The 21,055-nt window shown below is 43.8% G+C and overlaps 7 protein-coding genes across 7 annotated transcripts; 3 read left to right on the forward strand and 4 right to left on the reverse strand.

Moving 5' to 3' along the window:
- Positions 1 to 2,300: 2,300 nt before the first annotated feature.
- On the forward strand, positions 2,301 to 3,550 carry TRIVIDRAFT_223500 (uncharacterized protein; the record flags this gene model as incomplete). Its single annotated transcript, XM_014099522.1, has 2 exons — positions 2,301 to 2,870; positions 2,936 to 3,550. 2 exons carry the CDS (start codon positions 2,301 to 2,303, stop codon positions 3,548 to 3,550), a joined length of 1,185 nt encoding a protein of 394 aa, XP_013954997.1.
- Positions 3,551 to 4,415: 865 nt separating this feature from the next.
- On the reverse strand, positions 4,416 to 5,946 carry TRIVIDRAFT_59188 (uncharacterized protein; the record flags this gene model as incomplete). The annotated part of the gene is made up of 5 exons (XM_014099523.1): positions 4,416 to 4,633; positions 4,693 to 5,330; positions 5,384 to 5,519; positions 5,586 to 5,700; positions 5,926 to 5,946. 5 exons carry the CDS (start codon positions 5,944 to 5,946, stop codon positions 4,416 to 4,418), a joined length of 1,128 nt encoding a protein of 375 aa, XP_013954998.1.
- Positions 5,947 to 8,340: 2,394 nt separating this feature from the next.
- Positions 8,341 to 9,240, reverse strand: TRIVIDRAFT_50413 (uncharacterized protein; the record flags this gene model as incomplete). Its single annotated transcript, XM_014099524.1, has 1 exon — positions 8,341 to 9,240. The coding sequence occupies one exon, from the start codon at positions 9,238 to 9,240 to the stop codon at positions 8,341 to 8,343; it is 900 nt and encodes a 299-aa protein (XP_013954999.1).
- A 687-nt stretch (positions 9,241 to 9,927) lies between these two features.
- Positions 9,928 to 11,409, reverse strand: TRIVIDRAFT_153605 (uncharacterized protein; the record flags this gene model as incomplete). The annotated part of the gene is made up of 3 exons (XM_014099525.1): positions 9,928 to 10,954; positions 11,013 to 11,150; positions 11,225 to 11,409. 3 exons carry the CDS (start codon positions 11,407 to 11,409, stop codon positions 9,928 to 9,930), a joined length of 1,350 nt encoding a protein of 449 aa, XP_013955000.1.
- A 1,241-nt stretch (positions 11,410 to 12,650) lies between these two features.
- Positions 12,651 to 13,651, reverse strand: TRIVIDRAFT_216294 (uncharacterized protein; the record flags this gene model as incomplete). The annotated part of the gene is made up of 1 exon (XM_014099526.1): positions 12,651 to 13,651. One exon carries the CDS (start codon positions 13,630 to 13,632, stop codon positions 12,691 to 12,693), a length of 942 nt encoding a protein of 313 aa, XP_013955001.1.
- A 975-nt stretch (positions 13,652 to 14,626) lies between these two features.
- On the forward strand, positions 14,627 to 15,079 carry TRIVIDRAFT_202431 (uncharacterized protein; the record flags this gene model as incomplete). Its single annotated transcript, XM_014099527.1, has 1 exon — positions 14,627 to 15,079. One exon carries the CDS (start codon positions 14,627 to 14,629, stop codon positions 15,077 to 15,079), a length of 453 nt encoding a protein of 150 aa, XP_013955002.1.
- A 3,290-nt stretch (positions 15,080 to 18,369) lies between these two features.
- TRIVIDRAFT_59190 (uncharacterized protein) lies at positions 18,370 to 20,985 on the forward strand (the record flags this gene model as incomplete). Its single annotated transcript, XM_014099528.1, has 1 exon — positions 18,370 to 20,985. The coding sequence occupies one exon, from the start codon at positions 18,370 to 18,372 to the stop codon at positions 20,983 to 20,985; it is 2,616 nt and encodes an 871-aa protein (XP_013955003.1).
- Between the last annotated feature and the right edge of the window lie 70 nt (positions 20,986 to 21,055).

Here is a 21,055-nt window from a genome sequence, read left to right on the forward strand (position 1 = left end):
TAATTATTAATAATTTTAATAAAAAAATATTATTTAGCTAATACTAGCTTTAATATAAAAAAAAATATTATTATTTTTTATTTTATAATTTATTATTATTTAAATAATTAAAAAGATATTATTTAATAACCTTAAAATATAAAAAAACTATATAATTTATAGTATTTTTAATTATAAATAATAATTAAATAAATATTTAGTTAATATAAATAAAAATAAAAAATATTTTACTATAGTATACCTAAATATTAATTTATTAATTAAATTTATATTATTTATACTATTATAGGCTTTTTTAACTTTATTAAACTTAATAAAAGGTAGCTTAAGTAAAAATATTAATTAAATAAAAAATTAATAATAAAAGAAAAATAAAATATTTTTTTTAAATATATTAATATATAGAATTAATTTTTTAACCGTTAAATAGGCTTTAAATAAAAGAGTATATTACTATAATAGCTTAAACAGTTTATTAAAGTTATTTAAATAAAAATAAAAAAGAAAATAGTATTAAATTTAATAAAATTAAAAATATTAAAAATAATAAAAATAGTTAAGCTAAAAGCCCCTTTTTAAAAATATAATTTACTGCTATTTTATATTTAAAATATTAAAAAATTAATATTCTTAAATAAAATATAAATTTTTTTTAAAATTATTATTAATTTTTATTTAAAATATTATAAATTTATATTAAATATTTTTATTAAAACAATATATTTTATTTTTTTTAATAATAATAAATTTTATATTAATATTAATTAAGTTTTTATTTATTTAATTTATTACTTTAATTAAAAAATCTATATTATATTTATTAATAAAAATATAAGTATTTTTAAATATAATTTTAATTTTTTTTTAATATACTACTGATTTTATAATAATAATATATTTATAAAGCTTTAAATTTTAAGTTAATAATATAGCTGTAATTTTATTTAATATATTTAATTTTTTTATTTTTTATTTTTTTATTTTTTTTTTTTATAATTAATTATATTAATATTTTTAAACTTTATAATAATAATAATTTTATTAATAATTATATTAAAAAAGTTATTTTATTTTAATTATTAATTAATTATAAATTTAATATTTTTTTTATATTTTTTATATTTTTTTTATTAAGGAAATTAAAAATAAAAAATAAGTTTTTTAATTTTTTACTAAATAAATTATAAATAATAATATTTTTTTTTAAGCTTTTATTTTTATTAACTTAAGTAAAACCTTTATTATTATTTACTTTTAAAATAAATTAAAAAATTAATTATTTATTAAAAAAAATCTTCTTTTAACTTTTAATTATAATACTTTTATTAATAAAAAGATTATTAATAATAATTTTATAATTATAAAAATAATATTTTTTTATTATTAATGCTTTATTTTATTTATTTATTTTTAACTTTTTAATATTAATATTATAACTTTTATTTAATAAGCCTTTTACTTTTTTAAATATTTATTAAAAATTCTTTAAGTTTTAATATTTATTTTTTATTATTTTAAGTTTTTAAAAATATTTTAAATAATTTATTTATAATTATATTAATAAATATTTAAAAATATATTATATAAAGATTTTTTTTATTAAATTTAATTACTTTTTATATTTTTTTTTAAATAAAAAATTAAAAAAAGATATTATTTAATTATTAAATTATTAATTTAATATTCTTTAAGAGTTACTTTATAATAAGTTTTTTATTATTTAATTTATAGTAACTTAAAATACAGTAGGATTACTTTATATTTTAAAATACCTTTTATCTTTAGCTTTACGGAGCAGTTAGTTTATTTTAAAAACTTTATTAAAGTAATAATAGTTATTTTAATTATTTTAGCCTAATTTAATAACTAGGATTATTAAGGTATAAGTTCTTATCTCCACTAATTTTGCTAGTTAAAAGTAACTGGCTAATTAGTTGGCCTGGAAAACTAGATGAGTTAGATCACACCCATAGAGACTAGTCCAGCCAGCAGTGCAGACGGAACAAATAGCCAAAGATTGAATCTGGGCCTGTACGTGTCTAAGTTCCATTCGCTTGGAACCTCCTAGTCCTGTAATTTACTTTGCCTCTTTAGGGTTGATTATGTTGCATTTTGTGACGTCAGTGGTTCACCGTGATTTTGATGCTAGTTTCTGGTCCTCACTCAGAATTCAGGCGTTCCTCTGCTATAAGTACGATAGTCCATTTGACGTGTCCTTACTTGAAGACTGCACTATCTATCACTCGACAGAAAACAAACTTCACTCATCTACCCACAAATCATTTACCAACAAAACAAATATGGCTGAGCAGAAACAAAAGGTCATCATCATCGGAAGTGGTTGGGGTGGCTATCGACTGGGCTACGGTATTGATCATAGAAAATATGACATTACCGTCATCTCGCCAGAGAACACATCTGCAGTAACTCCACTGTTGGCAAGTGCTGCTTGTGGACTGTTTGACCCTCGACTGGCGCATGAGCCCCTCCGACGAAGGGACTTTCATGCAAAGTATATCAAGGCTTTTGTCATCGACATTGATTTCAAAATTCAAACACTTATATGTCAGCCTGCATTCGATCAGCTAAAGGACGAGCGTTTTACTGTCAACTATGACAAGGTTATTCTTACACCAGGCTGTCGCAGCAACACATTCGGTATCCCTGGCGTATCAGAGAATGCCATCTTCGTCAAGAATGTCGCCAATGCGAACATGGTTCGTAGCCGATTGAACGAGATCCTTGAAATGGCTTCGTTGCCAGGGACATCAAAAGACCGCCAGAGGCAACTACTGCATGTGGCCATTGTTGGCGGAGGTCCTACCGGTATCGAGGTAGCGGCTGAGTTGACAGATTTGTTCGATGGAGACGTCGGAGTCTTGTTCCCACACCTAAAGGGCAAAGCATCTGTTTCGGTATACGATGTGGCCCCCAGATTCTGGCGCCATTCGATCAAAAACTGGCAGAATATGCGACTAGCGCCCTTACAACCGGCAAAGTCAATATCAAAACGAACACTCACATCCTCAAAGTTACCCCAGATACAATTGAAACTAAGGAGGAAGGGGCTACCGGTTATGGGATGCTCATTTGGGCTACTGGAAATAAATCCATTCCGCTGGTTGACAACCTGAACGTTCGAAAGACTGAGCAAGGCCTGAGACGAATTTTAACAGATGACCATCTCAATACTTTTGCACCGGATGGCAGTATCATGCAAAATGTATTTGCGATGGGAGATGCGGCAGATATCGAAGATGGGACCTTACCAACAACAGCCGAAGTTGCGATTCAAAAAGCGGATTATATCATCAAGGTTTTGAATCAGAACTATAAGGCTCCATTTGAATACAAGCAGCGCTCACTAGTCACATACACAGGAAGATGGGACGGCGTAGTCCAGGGCAAACGTGAATATACAGGCTACGGAGCGTGGTTGAGTTGGAGATCTGGCAATTTCTTCTGGACGCGATCATGGCGGAGAAAAATCCTGATGGGATACGCATGGTTCATGGACTGGTTGGATGGAAGAGAGATCATTCGCAATTAGTGACAATGCGGAAATCGCTCTAGTGTTCTAACATAATCTTGATAATCCGTCATCCTCTTTGCAGCTTCTTATAATAGCCTCCAACTTCAGAAACCAAATACTAGTCCAAATTATATGCCGAATCTGTATTATCGTTAATGACGAGCTCAATGAAATAACATCTTTTGTAGGCTTTTTTTTTTTTTCCCCTGTATGACAGGTTGGGCTTAGGCAGCACCTTCTTGATGAATGTCTCATCTTTTTTCTTGGGTCATGATTGCGGTGGGGGCGGCTACGCTGTGAGCCATTCTTTGCATCCTAAAGGGCACAGGAGAGCAAAGCCGGTCCTCTTTTCATGACGAGGTCCATTTATAGCAACAGGAATTACCATGATTCATGTGCCATGTGATACTAGTTACTTCTCAAGACCATAATTAGCTATCTTTACAAATCTTTGAAACGCTGATAGATTCCTGACCTGTGACTGTGATATTGGTCGTGAAACTCAACTGCAATAGTAACCAAGTGGATTCGAGAACAGTTAAACATGTAAGTAACTTATCAGTTAGCTGCCGCACCAATACTAATTTCACAGCATTCTAAATTCTCTTGTGTTTTAATTTTTCAGGGCTACAACACATACGCCGAGCAACTATCAGGTGATAAATATGGCGACCTTGCACCTATACAATTAATGGGTGTAAGTCTAAGAAAATAAAGGTTCTAGCTTGATTTTAGTGGAGTGGTCATGTCAAAACAAACGGGCACTGTAGTCACGTCGCTCATAAGTGGTAGCTGAAACCAATCTGATTGCTATGAGGCCTAGTATTAAGCATTGGCTATCCAAGTATTTCACAAGTAATATGAGCTTTTCCTTGCGCAAGGCTTAGGCCTCCATATCCAAGACACAGCGGATACAGTCACCGCTCTTCATGTGTTGAAAGGCTGTGTTGATGGTACCCAATGTTTCACGATGAGTAATATAGTCGTCAACCTTGAGGTAGCCTTCAAGGTAGTCTTCAACGAGACTCGGCAGCTGAGAGCGACCTTTGATGCCACCGAATGCACAGCCTCTCCAAACACGTCCAGTGACTAGTTGGAATGCTATTGATCAGGTTAGAAACGGGTTCTCGTACACAAAGTAGATGCGGGAGAAAACTTACGCCTAGTGGAGATCTCCTGGCCGGCTGCAGCAACGCCGATGATAATGCTTTCACCCCAACCTTTGTGGCAAGCTTCAAGAGCAGCTCGCATAACACCAACATTTCCTGTGCAATCGAAAGTGTAGTCACACCCGCCATCTGTCATCTCGATCAACTTCTCCTGGATGGTCTTTCCACCCAACTTAGTGGGGTTCACAAAGTCGGTGGCACCAAACTTGCGGGCCCAGGCTTCCTTATCATCGTTCACGTCGACAACGATGATTTTGCCGGCCTTGTTCTTGACTGCACCCTCAATCACAGACAAGCCAATGCATCCAGCTCCAAAGACGGCAATGTTAGATCCTTCCTCGACCTTGGCAGTAACGGTTGCAGCGCCATAGCCTGTAGTAATTCCGCAACCCAATAAGCACGCACGGTCAGTGGGTGCCTTAGAGTTAATGGCCACAACTGAGATGTCGGCAACAACTGTATACTGGGTGAAGGTAGACGTTCCCATGTAGTGCAGAATGTCTTTGCCGCGAGCTCGGAAGCGAGTAGTGCCATCGGGCATCACGCCTTTGCCCTGGGTAGCACGAATCTTTTGGCACAGGTTGGTCTTTCCGGACTTGCAAAATTTACACTCGCCGCATTCCGGAGTGCTTATAGTTATCAGCAAGCGTTCATACCGGTGAAGTCCTAAAGCAAAACTTACTAGAGTGCGATCACTCGGTCACCGGGCTTCACATTAGTCACGCCTTCACCAACTGACTCAACGATGCCTGCACCTTCGTGTCCAAGGATAACAGGGAAAGCTCCCTCGGGGTCCTTCCCGGAAAGAGTGTAGGCATCTGCATTGTGATCTCACATGTCAACCAATTTGAACCAAAATCAGATAATAATCTTGAAAAACGCACCCGTGTGGCAAACGCCCGTGTTGAGAATCTGAATGCGAACTTCATGAGCTTTGGGGGGGGCAACCTCGACATCCTCAATAGAGAATGGCTCTCCCGCAGCCCACGCAATAGCGGCCTAGTACAAGTCAGCCCAACAAGTTCTGAGTGAGTCTAAAAGGACCCAGAAAATTGAACAGAGGCGCATATACCTTGCAGGTGATAGTCTAAAAAATGTACGTTAGCTAAAGTTCTAGGAAACAACAATTCTGTGGTACAATGAGACGTTGCGGGTCTAATGCTCCCCATCTACTGCCGTAGATTCAAGATCTGAAGGTGTTTGGGGGTGAAATGGGTGTCTCACCTTGCCAACAGTGCTAGCCATAATGTCGGTATCAAGAAAGTTGATTTGCTTGTAGTTGATGAAGGAATACAGATGTGTTCAATTTGTACGGATATCCAAGATTGATGAAAAGTGTATTATTTCGATCGAGATAATCGAAGCTATATAGCATAGTCTCTCTCATCTTGTGCGGTGCAACCATCTACCGACATCAGAAAGAACTGTGAAAGAAATAACGTAATAGTTGCAACAACCGACGCTGATATTTGACAAGTAATAAGGCAATGCTTGAAAAGGGAACAGGCCGTGTCATTAGTTGCATGTCAAATATATGGGGGCAAAAATGTGTGAGCTGCCCTTGACCTGGATTCAGCCACCGTCGCTAAGGTTTCATAAACAGGGATTCAGCTAAAGGGATAACACACGGCGGGGGGTTCGGGAAACAATCAGCATACAGCTCCGGATAACAAGCTAATAATCATTCTGCTTTGCAATGCTGCTCATATTATTCTAACATATGCACGCATTCATTTTGCGGTCTCTTTTTCATACCCACTTGCAAGGCTGGGTCTTTGGAAAATTGTATGAACTCAATTGTATGAACTCAATGCCTACCTTAGTTGTGTACATAGTAGCTGAGTGCCTAAGCTAGACCAACGCTAAACTTGGTTACATTCCAAAAACTCATAGATCAGCGATGCGATTCCAAGTAAACTCAAATTTCATGAAACTGTTTATTGCCCCGTAACTTCCGTTAATACTGTATCTTGCCATCTTTGGGGTAGTGAGCTATGATGACTCAAGGGGCGAGATGCTCGTATTCTATCCCGCAGCTACCGTCTTTTAGAGTTCCCCCCGCTCTACCTGGCAAAATGGGCAGTGCTGCCGTTAATGCATACTATGCGCATTAGTTTGCAATGGCACGGCGGCAATTACTCGGTGTTCGGCGGGGGCGACTCTGGATGTGCTCTTAGGCTCTATCCACCATGAGTATACTTCTCGAATGGCCGATGGTCTGGATTCACGGCATCTCCATCAATCGGGATATCTTGAATGAGCAAAGCTAGAAAGTTTTACCGATGTGAATCATCTTCTGTAGGATCTCTAGAGTCTCGGGATGTGTTGGAGATTTAGATATGCACATGGAGCCTGTCGTCCGCTGCTTACTGTCGTAGAACACGTCTCCCAGATCAAAAAAAGGGGGGGAGTGGCAAATATCACAAAGGCTCCCTGAAAAACTCTGAGCATTGAGAACAGATTTCTAAGATGGAGAGATTCCACGAAAACCTCTCTCCCCCCACCCCAACATAATTACGAAGATGATAATCTCTCCATAGTTGGCAAACTTGCTGGCTCTCTTTAGCTTCACCAGACATTTAAGAGGCCATTGAATCTGGAAGGGCATATAAGATGTGGAAAGGGTTAGCTAGATTGACTTATATTCATTCCGAGGTTAACCACACTGCCTCAACAGGCCCTTGTCTCTCTCTGTTCTGGAGAGAGCAAAAAGCCGACACAATCCGAGCCCTAGTTCATTCTGCAACTACCAATTCATATCATTATACAGCCTACCTCCTTAATATTTCATATGTCACACCAGTTATCTAGAAACTATGGATATCCATGATAGGGTATTTCCATTTTTTGGCATGATAGATGTTACAGATCTACCTTCGCTCACACCCTCTGGCCTACTTTCGAATTCTTAGATGAACATAATGGCGGCAAAATGAGTAATGACTCAGGGGGAAAAGCTGTCGTGGCTTCTTAGTATGGGCTATCGAGGATGAGAAACTTTCTCCCACTGTTGGGCTAGCTTCTCCATCGTTTGTAGTTCTTTTCAGTTCTTTGAGTCTCTGAGCTTCAAATCTTCCTTGGGTCCACATAGCTTGCGTTCGGGCCACGCATCCCTGAGAAGCAATATTACAGGCTATTGAAATGCATTTGCCGAACCTAGCAGAGCTGTCTCAGTATTGAATGTATTTGGGTGAGGTATTTTGACCGAAGCAAGAGGAGCTCTCTAATGCCTTGCTCCATCTTATCACCTCTTTAAGGACCGACTGAATATCATTTCTATTGGTCATAGCTGATTACACACGGCAGGGGGCTATTAATTCACTTTTGCCGCTGCCAGATGACAAAAACATTTGCTTGCCAACTGTCAATCTTTTCCTGGTATTCCTCTTAACAAACTCATTTGCCAGCATTTCAGTTCTTTGTGGCGTCGAGCACACAGATATCTCATAAATGACTCCATTCTATGACTGGCATTCGAACTCTCAGATCTAATTCTTCAGAAGCCTTTGTTTAGCCAAGTTGGTAGTTTATTGATCAAACAGACTACTACAAAAACTATTATTACAATGGATCCACATAGAAGCATTCGTTTTTGTGACAGCTCGTATTGAATGATAAGACTTCTCCATCATCAAGCATTCATGACAAGTGCTTTTTCATAAACTCAGCAACATCCAGCGCTGCAGGGCCCACGTAGGTTTCGTTATCGTAAAAGTCCATATGCGCTCCATTTGGAACAATGACCTTCCTAGTCGCACCACCAATAAGTTTGTCCAATTTCTGGGTATGCCACAGCGATCCAGCATCAGAACCAGCAATGAGAAGAACGGGTTGCTTGAGGAAGACATCTGCGAGGTGGAACGCGTCGAAGGTGAGAACACGGGGGAAGCTAAGATACAGCATCTTGTTTTCGGCACGGGGATGCTGAGCCCGGGGCGTAAGGTAGTAGTCGCTAGCCTCCCTCATATCTCGAGGGGTCTTGTCATCAGGCTGGGGAGGGACATATGGTGCAGCTGCACGTTCAGCACCTTTCGCCTCGGCGGTGATCTGGGCTGCCGCTGCCTTCAAGGAGGCAAGTTTCTCCAATGGGTCCTCATCGCCATCCCACCCAAGCCGTGCGGAATCTCCAATGTTCACCATGCTGACGGTTGCCACAGCTTTCAATCGCTGGTCTCCCTTGGCGGCGGCAACTGCGTAGCCACCTCCGGCGCAGATGCCCAGTACGCCAATCTTGTCTGAGTCCACTGAGTCAAGATTCTGGAGGTAATCGATGACAGCGTAGACATCGCTCACACGCTCATTTGGATCTTCGAGGAAATGAGGCTCTCCTCCGCTGGCACCCTGGAAGGCCGCATCATAGGCGATTGTCGTAAAGCCTGCCTCAGCAAGCTTTTTCGCATATGTGCCTGCAGTCTGTTCCTTGACACCACCACCTGGATGGACAACAACGAGACCCGGTGTCTTCCCGGACTGCCCTGTCGGCTTGAAGAGGAGGCCGGAGAGGCTGATGGGACCTTTTTTAATCGAAATTTGGGACATGATGTAAATGAATTTTACTGTCTGGATTGTTTAGGAGCTTGATTTGCTGTTTAGATGAAATATTATGATAATGATGGATGTTTAATTCACATCTCCTGTTGCGGTTGCTGCATTTTATGTCACTGGCTTGTGTGGGAAAGGCTGATCTATCGCAGGTAGTTCGGCCGAAATATCATCGGCCGATAGACGTTTCTGGTGATGAGTTGGTGCGATGAGTACTAAATCCGAGATCGTTCGGCCGAACTCTTAACTCCAGTGTTACGATTAGTCAAACTTAAAAAGCTCCGTCGAACTAAGAATGGCTGTGCTGCTATGAATTATTAGATAGTCCGTCTGGATATGAGAATGTATAAGCAGGATCAGTGATTAGCAATTGTAAATACATGTACACATCAGATGGACGAGAACAGCTTCAAGAGCCCAGCCAACATAGTGGATGCTCCGCAGAGCCCTTTAGCGCTACCTTCACTTGAATCACAATCTCCCATCATTTGGAGTTCTCGATAAGAACATACCCACTCATATATAATTTAAATCGCATGAAGATTAAGTAGAAGGGTGGAACTAATGCAATGATTTTCGGCATCTGAACTAGCGTTTATGGTACAGAAAGAAAGGGAAACAGCAGTCGGTACTGGATACGAAGCCTCCCAGGGCAAAAATCCATGCTAAAAGTCAATAGTCTGATCAATCAAACAAATTTTCCCACAGATTGCCAAGATCTTGATCATAGATGAGTGGATCAATGATATTTAACTGATCCAACCAATACGTTTGATTGAAGTTCTCTAGGATTGGTTGGGAAAGAGTAGTCGAATAGGCAAGTCCAGAAGCCGTATTGGGCTGAGGGAGATTGGATTGCGAATCTGCAAGTGGAAGAAAGTCCTGCTGGCCGAGATCCTTTATAAGGCTATGCAATCCATCCGCCGGGGTCTCATATGAGGGTGTCCTCGCCTCAGATATGCTGCTGGATGATTCGGGAGAGCTCTTTACCCTTTGATAGCAACGCTGGATAATATCCAAGCCTGCAGCCGCTATCGCATTAGAAGTCTTCATAGCAGAGAGGCTCTCAATCGCTTGCTGAAGGCTGTTGCTGATTTTTTGCTTGGTCTCATGGCTCTGCGGCGGAAATAGAATCATGATGATGGAGAGCAGAAATGAGGCATCGACTGTGTAAAAAGCGAAGCCAAATAGGTGGTATTGGTGCTGTTTGGCATGCGCAAAGGAGGACTGCTGGCAATCCAGCGTTTCAAGTGCGGCCTGTAAGGCGGCTCTTCGACTCTCTAGATTAGAAATAATATGCGGTCGGTGTAATGTCATTAGAAACACATTTGTCATGACTTGCACTTCCTGGCGGAGCTGTGGCAGGTATGGGAAGTCTGTGTCCCAGGCAGTGTCTGGGTTCTTTAACCGTAGAAATGCAGGCAATGCTTCCACCATCGAGGTTATTTCCTCGTGGAGTGTTCTGACAATAGAGTAGTTCTTTAGACGAGGGCAGTCCGCTCTGATAGCGCGCATCTCGTGTGCTTTGCGCGCGATAGCGTATCGAAAAAGAGGTGCTGAGGCGGTTGAGATGCTCTGTCTGTCTTCGGGCCGCACTGTCATCGGTATTGCCGTAGAGGGATCACCAGGTATGTTACAATCCATGGGTGGCTTCGCATCACAGTCGTCCATGTGAATCATACGGGGGCGACCAAGAATCATAGCCATGTAACTACTGGAGTCAGATCATGAAGCTAAGCCTTTAGAGAATTGAGTCTTTATGAACCTACCCATCCCACACAAATAGGTTGATCCATGTGCGTTTCTTATTTTGTTCGTACCAGAACATACTTAGCGTTTCCTCAATATTACTTTGGCTTGACTGGTATATTTCCTTCTGGCGATGTAGTCCGAGTTCCTGGGCTTGTCTGCGAGCTAGTATTAAGAAGTTGTCACAAACGTCTAAAAAGTCATTTTATGGGGCTCAAACAACTGTACGAACCTGATAGCATTGCCGATAGTATGCCAAGATTCAACACCTCGCCCGCAGTTCTTCAACCACGATGACCTGAGAAAGTCCGCCTGGACTGCGGCGAGGGCAAACCCAGGCCGTCCCAAAAAGTATAACAATTCATCACCCAGATCGCTATACGTTCTTGAAGTAGCAAGTCCCTTTAACGACGACATAGATAAAACATCCCAATCAGGCGGTAGGAACTGTAGTGACAACGCGATGACCTGAAAAAGTAGGCAGGGGAAGTAGCGTAATTCTGTTGAAAGCTGCGTAGATTTTAGGTATTTCACGGGCTCTGTCCCTCCTTTAGGTGGCCAGCGCGAAAATAGGTCATCAAAGTATAATCGTTCAAGTACAAAATAATGCCAGTTTACCTCATTGAAAAAAAATTCAACCAGAGCTTCAGTGACATTTCTCGGGGGCAGCTTTGCGATAAGGCTTTCGGTATCTCGTTTTGATGGAACATTTTCAACGGCGTTATTGTAAGCGACTGAGACGTCTTCAAACTCTTCATTTCCAAGGATCTCACACGAGTCAGTAAATGCCTGGCAACAGGTATCCCGCGGTTTATATACCTCTTGCAAACCAACAAATGCATTATCGCCAGAAACCAGCGAATAGCCAAGATCGACAGAGTCCTGGGTTCTTTCGCGTCCACTTTCAAACGATTGGGCTGTATCTGCGCTGACTCGGATTGTTGAGACTGCCAGCTGTTGTGCCCTAGCTGGTGTGGACCTGGATATGAGAGTCAAGGTTTGTACATACATGTTGATGGTGACCGCCTCGGGGCTGAGAATAGATGAACAGCTGACGGCGACTTACGGTGGCGGAGTATTGAACATGCACTTATTAGGTATATTGCGCGCCAGACAGTTGTTACACGGATTTTTACGGTTACACTAAAAGAATATCAGACCAACAGAAAGTCCTCGGCTGTCAAAAGGGAGGGTGTGCGGAACCCTTTGTTTTCTGCGATAGCATTCCGAGCAGGAAGTCACCACTCGCCTGCGCTTCAACGACTGCTGACCGCCGCTGGTTGGACTCTTCATTGCTCTATAACAAAAGGGGAAGAAGAAGAAGAAAAGGGAAGATTGAAGATGGTATTGGTTTTCTGCAAGGCGTTGGCCTGTTGAATGAATTCAATGTTGAAATAAGAAAGAACTTGAAGGCGGAAAAGAGGACGGTGATGATGGAGGAAATGTCTTGGGTAAGGGTAATCTACGGGTGAAAAGGCCCGGAGTTAGCATCAAGCCGTACGGTTTGTTCTAAAGTACTTGGTGAAAGGGTCACCCCCAAAAGAAGCGCCAGCTATTAGACTATTACCACGCTTCTACCCCATGCAATTGTCAACATTTTGACAGTAACTAGTCTTTTGGCTTTTGGATAAATGCACGCGCTTATTTTGATATTTGGTCTAATTTACTATTCCATTGAGAACCACGCTATTGCTATGCCTAATTTACCTCGCCTAGGTGCTTCTTAAGGAAGGGGATGACTTGTTCCAGCGCGGGATCAACAGCTTCGGGTTTATCGTAAAGCATGTAGTGCGAAATTCCAGGCAATACCACTATCTTCTTATCCTTAGAACCTACCCTGCCATAGACTTCTTGGGCATCACGGTAAGCTCCGAAGCCACCTGGCTTATCACCGACTACGACCATTAGAGGTCGGGTCATGAGTACCTCCGCGTGGTTGAAGGCATCCCACGCGAGGGCAGCGCTATTGAACGAAAATAGGCCGCTAGTACAGCCATTGGCTGTTTGACCGCGGGAAGTCTTGTAGTATTCAGTGGCCTCGCAGACGTCGATATCTGTGGTAATTTTCTTGGCGTCTTCGACTGTTGGCGGCAATAAGTTGATAACAAGGCGTTGTCCACCCTGAGCCTCGATAGTACGCTGCTTAGCCATCTTTTCGAGGGCGCCAGCTGGGTCGTATTCGCCAAACGCTTCGCGGGAGAGACGACCAAAGTTAACAGGGGTGATGCCAATGCAGCATTTAAACCGATAATCTGTCATGGCTGCGTTGATGGCATAGCCGCCTCCACCGCAAATGCCAAGAACTCCAATTCGTTCAGCGTCGACATAGGGAAGTGTCTGGATGTAGTCGACGACGAAGCGGAAGTCGGAGACGCGGAACTCCGGATCCTCAATAAAGCGAGGCTCACCACCAGAGGCGCCTTGGAAAGACGCATCAAAAGCGACAACTACATAGCCTGCCTCCGCTAACGCTTTCCCATAGATGTTGCCCGAGGTTTGCTCTTTGCATGAGCCAATGGGGTGAGCGCTCACGACCGCAGGATACTTTTTGTTATTGTCAAAATTGGGTGGGAAAAGAATGTCGGCAGCAGTCTCCCAGGCAATGTTTGGGATACTGACAGTCTTGATTGTTTGAGACATTGCAGCTACCCGTGACGATTGAATAATAGTAATACTTTAGAGTTATCTGGTTTGTTTTGAAAGCGGGCATAGCATGCCATTTAAACATTACATCTATACTCGAGAGCTCCTACATCATAACCCGATCATGACGTAGCTAAGTCCGAAACTTTGTCGGAGTGCCAAATGATTTCGGCCGCAAGCACAGTGCTCCGAAACTTTCGACTGTGAGCCATCGGCTCAGAAGAAGAATGTATGTTGATCGTCTAGTTTCGGCCGAAGGCCACCAGCAAGCCACAGATTCGTCAGCGGCTGATGAGCGCTGCGTAAAGACAAAGAGCCACTGCGAAGCAATAAATCACTTCGTAGCTATGTGCTTATGTCTCCGGATCTGTGAAAATGCATAGGATAGGGACAGTATTTTAAGTAAGGCATTGTTTCAGTCATTTTGCAAACGGGCACCTAATCACCCAAGCGGGTATCAAGAAAAGATTAAAAATAAAAATAAAAATAAAAAAGGGAATCTGAAGGTTTGGAACACACAAGAAAGTAACCATACGCACACAACAGTGGCAGCTTATCCACATAAATGGTGCTCTTCTTGTTACTTTGTGTGTGAACATTCGTTTTGCGGTCCCTGCTTTTTTAATACCCGCTTGCCACCTCAATAGAGCAGGCCACAGCATAAATGGCGACTGCCGGTTGGGCATCTGGTCTAGCCGTATAAATATTCTATAGGATCGGGCCATTAATTTCCAAATCTGTACCCCGAGATCAGTTTCCTTAGTTATAATGAGATATAGTTCCGTTCGTTTGTTAATGTAGGAAGAAAAGTAACCCAGATGTGACGTGGTATCCAACCTCACATCAGCACTAAAGTTGATGATTCCACAGGCTGATATGATATTGGAGCTGAGATAAATACCATCCATGCTGTCTGGTTTGCAATTTATCTACCAAGACACACCATACACAGCAGACGCTTTCGATTCACGGCAATCGCACTTGGCTCACAATGACGTCCCAGCGGCAGCCTTCCATATCGATTTCTGCATCGCCGAGCGAAGACCCGGAAAAGATGCGCAAAGTGATGAAAAGGCATATTGAAAACGTGTTTGGAGAATCCGATGACATTGCCCGCAGCAAGGCAATGGAGCCATTATATCACGAAGATGTCACCTGGTTTCAGCCTGGCGAATATTCCGGCGAACATGCCATCATTCGCGGCAGGGATAATGTAAATGCGACTATTCAAAAAGAACAGAACCAATTCCCTGAATTTTACATTACACATGACAACGAAGGGTACATTGCTGTTACGCAAAATCTAGGCATCGTGCACTGGAAGCTGGGGCCACACGAACAGCCCGACATGATTAAAGCTTGTCATTATCTTCTATTTGAGGACGGAAAAGTGAAGGCCTTTTGGACTGCGCATCTCAAAATGCCTGATGGGTCAATGCCTTAGTTCGCAGGCAAAGTTACGGTCTTGTACCTCGCGCTCGGGAGACTAGCCAGACATTCATCGAGCACTTTAGCATATCCAAAGCAGAGTACTACCTGTTATTCCGTTACAAGATAACACCAGGCAGCCCTAGACAAAGCATTCGTGATCTAATCAAGAATAGTGAAAAACTTTCCCTAATTAGCCTCGTCTAATAGATTTTGCGTTTGCTCTGAAAAACTAGCAGCTGCGTAGAGAGTCCTCCCAAGCCTTCCATAAACGGTAAAATAAGTAGTTTATTAGGCATCGATTATTTGAGATGCATACAAGAGAAGAATAACGATAGATAGAGACTCATTTTGCATAAGTGATGGTGATGACGAGCTTTGGCGATGTACGAAATAAACAATTTAGACAAAGCATGCCTCATCCCCAACATCCCCCAGCATCATGTGAATGTGTAAACTTGTTCCACTATGATAAAAATTGCTAAAAATTTGGCGTATATAAGCCATGGAAATTGTTATAAATGCCTCTGCAATGCAAGTTGTGGTGAGTTCACGTCGAATCTTCAATGTTGTGAGAGAGAGTCAAGCTAAGCACCAAACGCGTATAGACGCAAGTTACAGCATTTATGGAGAGGAAGCCAGCAAGTGAGGTGGATTCGAATTATCCATTACATCTCATATGCTCAAAACTCCCATATGTTTCTTTTCATATAGAATGCGTTCTGTGCATTAACGGCCGACAAGGGTGCGTTGACCAATAGACAACGAAATGGCTGCACAAGTCACTCACACACGCAGCTAATGCATCTATTATGAAGATTCAACATTGAGTAAAATCACTCTCTTAATGCTGGAGAGGATAAATTATTGACCCATTATTAATGAGTGCTGCTGAGGGAATAACATCTATCTGGCGTAAGACTTCGCATGTAGCATGTTGCAATATTTCTTTAGACAAATACCAAAAATCCAACACTTAAAGTTGTGAAGCAAGTTGTATGCCTCTTCCTTCACGCGCAAACCATTTTTTTTTTTTTTTAAATTCTTATATGCTTATTTTATTAAAGTTTCCATCATTCTATCGCAGAACAGACGCGGTAGTGCGGAAGGATTGGATCCCGTCACTTATTCTTCTTTCACTGAATGTGTCCTACCCGGTAATTAGCAACATATTACTCTCGTCTGATGGACATGATCCGAACACATGCAGATAAGATGGACTAAGGTAAATATAGTATCTCTAATTATACAAAAGGGAAGTGGTCTGGATCTTTGGGGAAAGAAATAATTTATGGTGAGCCCTTCTCATGCTGGAACTGGGGTATAGCGCGTCATTGTGAGATTCTCAGAATCCAAGGTATGCCTTCTCAACAAACGCATTGCTATTCTAATCCCCTGGTCTGTATAGCCTGAGTAAGCATGCGCTCTATGCTGTTATTTTGCCATACGATCACTCTGCATGCAAAACCTGGTACATGTCCATGTCCTCTGTACTATGTACGCCCTGTCTTCAATAGATCGTCTTAGCTTACACTTGCGCTCCGCCTCTTGTCTTGTGAACACTATACCAAGAGTCGTAATCCGGCCTTGCGGAGCGATACATGTCAGTGCTTTGGATGAGTGGAGAGAAGCGGGCATCTGGCTGGTCGTATAAGTAAGAAAGACGGGTCGACATTGTGTAGTTCAAAAAAAAAAAGGTGGCTTAGTATTATCTGGATTCTATTTTCGTGAAAGATTTTTTCTAGATCATCCATGGAACGATCCGTGCATATCCCATCCCTACAATAGTATGTACGGATCAAAAGGATACACGCAAAAGCAGAAGAACGAAGGATGAATTTAGTACTTGGCTCGGGCTTTTTTGGGGCACGGCCATGCTGCGGATCTTGCTAGGTTCCTCTGCATGCACCTTGTTCCGCCCATTTTGCCTGTCGTGAGCTGAGCTGAGAGGAGCTGAGCGGAGCTCGGAGCAGCGCCCGCGGCAACGAGGCCGAGAGAGAAACATCCAAGCGGTGAGGACCAGATCACAGCATGAAGAAGAGCTGAAGATTTTAGCGCCGCGAGCATACCATGTGTGGAATGGGTGTTGATCAAGGGATGGCCCGAAACAGAACAGGAGGATCAGAGCCAGAGTCATGGACGGTGAATCTCACGACGGCCGGCCATGGTAAGTTCCCTGTTTCAAAACATGTGCTAGCCGCCTCAGAAGTGCTAGTAGCTGGTTGTTGCATGGTTATCTGGTCGCGTGCCGCCAGAGTTGGCAGCCGGCGCCAATCACATAGATCACGATGCATCACGATGGAGCGCCAGGCGGCGTTTGCTGAGTGGAAAGCCGAAGCCCGGCCCAGTCATGCTGTCACAGAATCTTGCATTGGAGCTGTGCATTGATGCATGAGGCATGAGGGGGATCCGTCACGGCGTAAATCATCTGCAATCTCAGCGGCTTGCCTCCTTTTCTCCACCCAATCTTGCAAGGGAAATGCGTCTTGCCAGGGTTCTTCGTGGTCAGCTTTTTGAAGGCCCTGCGCCTCAATGGCTATGGGATCAAATGGATGTGATTTCGCTGGGCGGCTCAGCAAGATTGCGGTTATTAATAGAGTAAATGAGGCAAACTCCACCTGCAAGAGAGGGGACTGTGGATTTTTTTTCTCCCGTCTTCTTTTCCTAACTGCGTTTGCTAGTGCCACAGTGGCACAGCGTCGATGGGTGGCTACTTGTCAGGCATGTGTCAATTGAAAGGATTTGTTTGTTTGGCCCATACCGAGTTTCTCAAAATACTAGGAGGCAGTACTACCTACCTAGCAGAGGAAGATACACGTAACATATATATAAACCACATGCATCTATCTACATATATTTCACATGCTGCTCGGCGTTTCTTCAACCGGCCCCTTATAAACAGCTCTTCTTATTACACGGGCGGCACACGTTGTTCAGCTGCTCTAGATATTCCTGGTTCGCGAAACGGAAGTTTAAGCTCTCTGTATTACCGATTCATTAAAAAACCCACCACTTTAGACGGACTGAAACCCCTCGCTAGATTTCTGGACCCTTTTCTTCCCCTGCTGGCCTGCTTGAAGCCGTTCAACTCATTCGCTCCTTTCCAATCATTCAAATCTCCAGCCGTCTGGGGTCAGGCGGTTTGGCGCCAGGCCGTCAAACAACGCAGCAGATAACATAAAACACACATGCGTCCCTCCCCCCCTTTTGACGCAGCGCGAACACCACGACGATACTGATAGCAGGCGTCACAATCTCACAACTCCAAGCACTCCATACGAGCACCCGGAGCCCCGGAAATGCATCATGGCTGACCACCTGGACCCCGGAGCATCTGCCGGCGCCGCCGACCAGCCCTCGCCGGGGCGTCGCCGGTCAAAGAACCCCCTGCGAAACATGATCCAGCATCTGACCGTCGACTCATCACCAGGAGCCAGCGACGGCTCCGGGTCGCGGCGCTCATCGCTTATTCGCCGTTTGAGCGGCCAAAAGAGCCGCAGTCCATCGGCTCACTCAGATGCCGCCACAGGCTCACGTCCAAACTCACGGCCGCCGTCGTCGCTGGGCGTAAATCGAGATCCGGCTCTCTGTGAATCATGTGCACGTCTGGCAGCTGAGATTGAAGAAACCATGGATGAGGTCGATGCCACCTTCGTCAGGCCGGCAGATGGTGCCGGAGCTGCGGGAGATTTCGAGACGAGGGAGCATTTTGTGTCTCGGCTCCGGTACCTGGAAGAGAACCGCTGGGCCACGACTTGTCCTTTGTGCAAGCTGTTCTGGGAGCTTCATGTACCAAGCCAGGAGCCCGGAGAATATAACCTGGTGGCACTGTCGACGCGCGACACGAATTACTTCATTGACTCAACCAAGATGCACAGCCAGGATCATCCAGCCAAGGGGCGAGCCAAGGGCCTCAGTCCAGCGTTTTTCTCCGTCATCTCCAAGACCAAAGGCGGCGGCCGGGATCCCGATGTGGACCCCGAATGGTTCCGAGAATCGGGCATGCTGCTCCGGACGCGGCCCGAGATGCTGGTAGATATAACCAGGGGAAGGACTGGTGCCGAGGGAAAGCTGGCAGTCCCCGATTCAACGGCATCGCCACTGCCATCACCGACATTCCGCCTGCCTGACGATGCTTCCTGGACGCAGAGAGGTATCTGGGGGAGGGAGATTGACAAGAGCGCAGACATGAATATTGTGCGAGAGTGGCTTCACTTCTGCGACACTCATCACCAGGGACGATGTTCACGGAGGCCGGTGAGGAGGGAGATTCAGGGATTCCGGCTTATTGACTGCGCTCAGTCACCGCCACAGGTGGTTGAAAGATCACTGCGTGAGGATTATGTGGCGCTGAGTTATGTATGGGGCGATGCAAATGTTGATGGCAGCTGGCCGCAAGTTGTGCGAGATGCAGCCTCAGTAGTGACCGAGCTGGGCTTCCGATATCTGTGGGTGGACCGCTTCTGTACGAGTGACGAGAGAAAGGAGGAGAAGAGGGAACATGTTCAACGGATGGACGAGATATACGGAGGAGCTGCTTTTACCATCATTGCCGCCGCTGGTGAGAATGCCATGCACGGCCTTCCTGGTGTTGGATCAACATCAAGACCTGCTCAGCCGAAATACAGATTCACCACTTCCAACATAACCCTCGTCTCAAGCCTCCAAGATCCGCGCCTCCTCATCGAGCGCTCAACGTGGTATACAAGAGGATGGACTTACCAAGAGGGACTTCTCTCTCGACGACGCCTCGTCTTCACGGAGCAGCAAATGTACTGGGAGTGCGAGGGCATGACCTGCCCCGAGGCGCTGGACCTGCCGTTTGAGTTCTACCACGACACCGAGGAGAAACGTATGTGCGACTTTGTGCGTCCTGGGCTGTTCAACGGGGTGTCATACATGGACGGTAGCTGGGAGCAGTGGAAGAAGCTACCTCAAAAGATGGGTGAGGCGAGCACGCTGAGTGTGTTCCGAGAAGTCGACCAGCATATCACGAAATACACAAGGAGGAACTTGAGTAGAGACGAGGACTCGCTGGATGCGAGCTTGGGAATATGGCGGGAGTTAGAGAGCTCCCTTGGAAGAGGCAAGTTGAGCAATTTGGTGGGTATCCCCTTATGGGCGCCACTGGCTTCTGAACCGACAGAGGAAAACAACGGCATACCAAGGACGAGACATTTATTCGCCTTATCGACGTGTTTCTGGCATCACAAAGTTGGTACACAGGCCAAGCGGAGGAATCATTTGCCGAGTTGGTCGTGGGCAGGATGGTCTGGTCCCGTGGAACTCTTCTCGTCTATTACACTCGCTTCCCCTGATCCCGAGATGAAGTTGAAGGGTAAAAAGATACTCAACCATCACTACGTTGCGGCCACACAGCTGACGAGGAATGAACCATCGTCTGTGAAGTGGACATACTCGCCTGAGATGGCAGTATTGGCACCTGATGGCTCTGTGGTATATGACTTTGGGCCGATGAGCGCTGCTGCCGGTCCTCCACGATTCCGACCCGGAAAATATGCCCTCCATGTCAAGGATCCGTTGGTGCTGGATCGCGTCAAGGCTGGCACGCACCCTGATGGCTGGCGATTTAGCGGTCTCAGCGTCGATGTACGAATGAGTCGCGGAAGCGGCTCAGAAACCGCTTGTCTAGGAGGCGATGAATGCTTGGGGAGCCTCAAAGCGTACCTGATGCGACATGGACAAGGAGAGCAAATGAGCGTGCTGTGGTTTGTTGAAGAGGCCATGGTGATGCTCTTGGTAGTAGAAAAGACTGGGAGAGGGACATGGGAACGCGTGGGGAGGGTGAGGATGGCTTTTGCTGAAGATGCAAAGGACGTGATGAGAGCTTCTGGTAGACTCGAAGGATTAGTAGGGAAATTACCTCTGAGAAGTTTAGGGCAGAATATCGTGATTGAGTAGGAAGTGATGGAGACGCTTAATGTTTCTATATAATTATATCAATGAGACTTGATCCAAACTTAGAGTTTTA

The sequence above is a fragment of the Trichoderma virens genome (assembly GCF_000170995.1).
Source record: "Trichoderma virens Gv29-8 chromosome Unknown TRIVIscaffold_77, whole genome shotgun sequence".
NCBI lineage: Eukaryota > Fungi > Ascomycota > Sordariomycetes > Hypocreales > Hypocreaceae > Trichoderma > Trichoderma virens.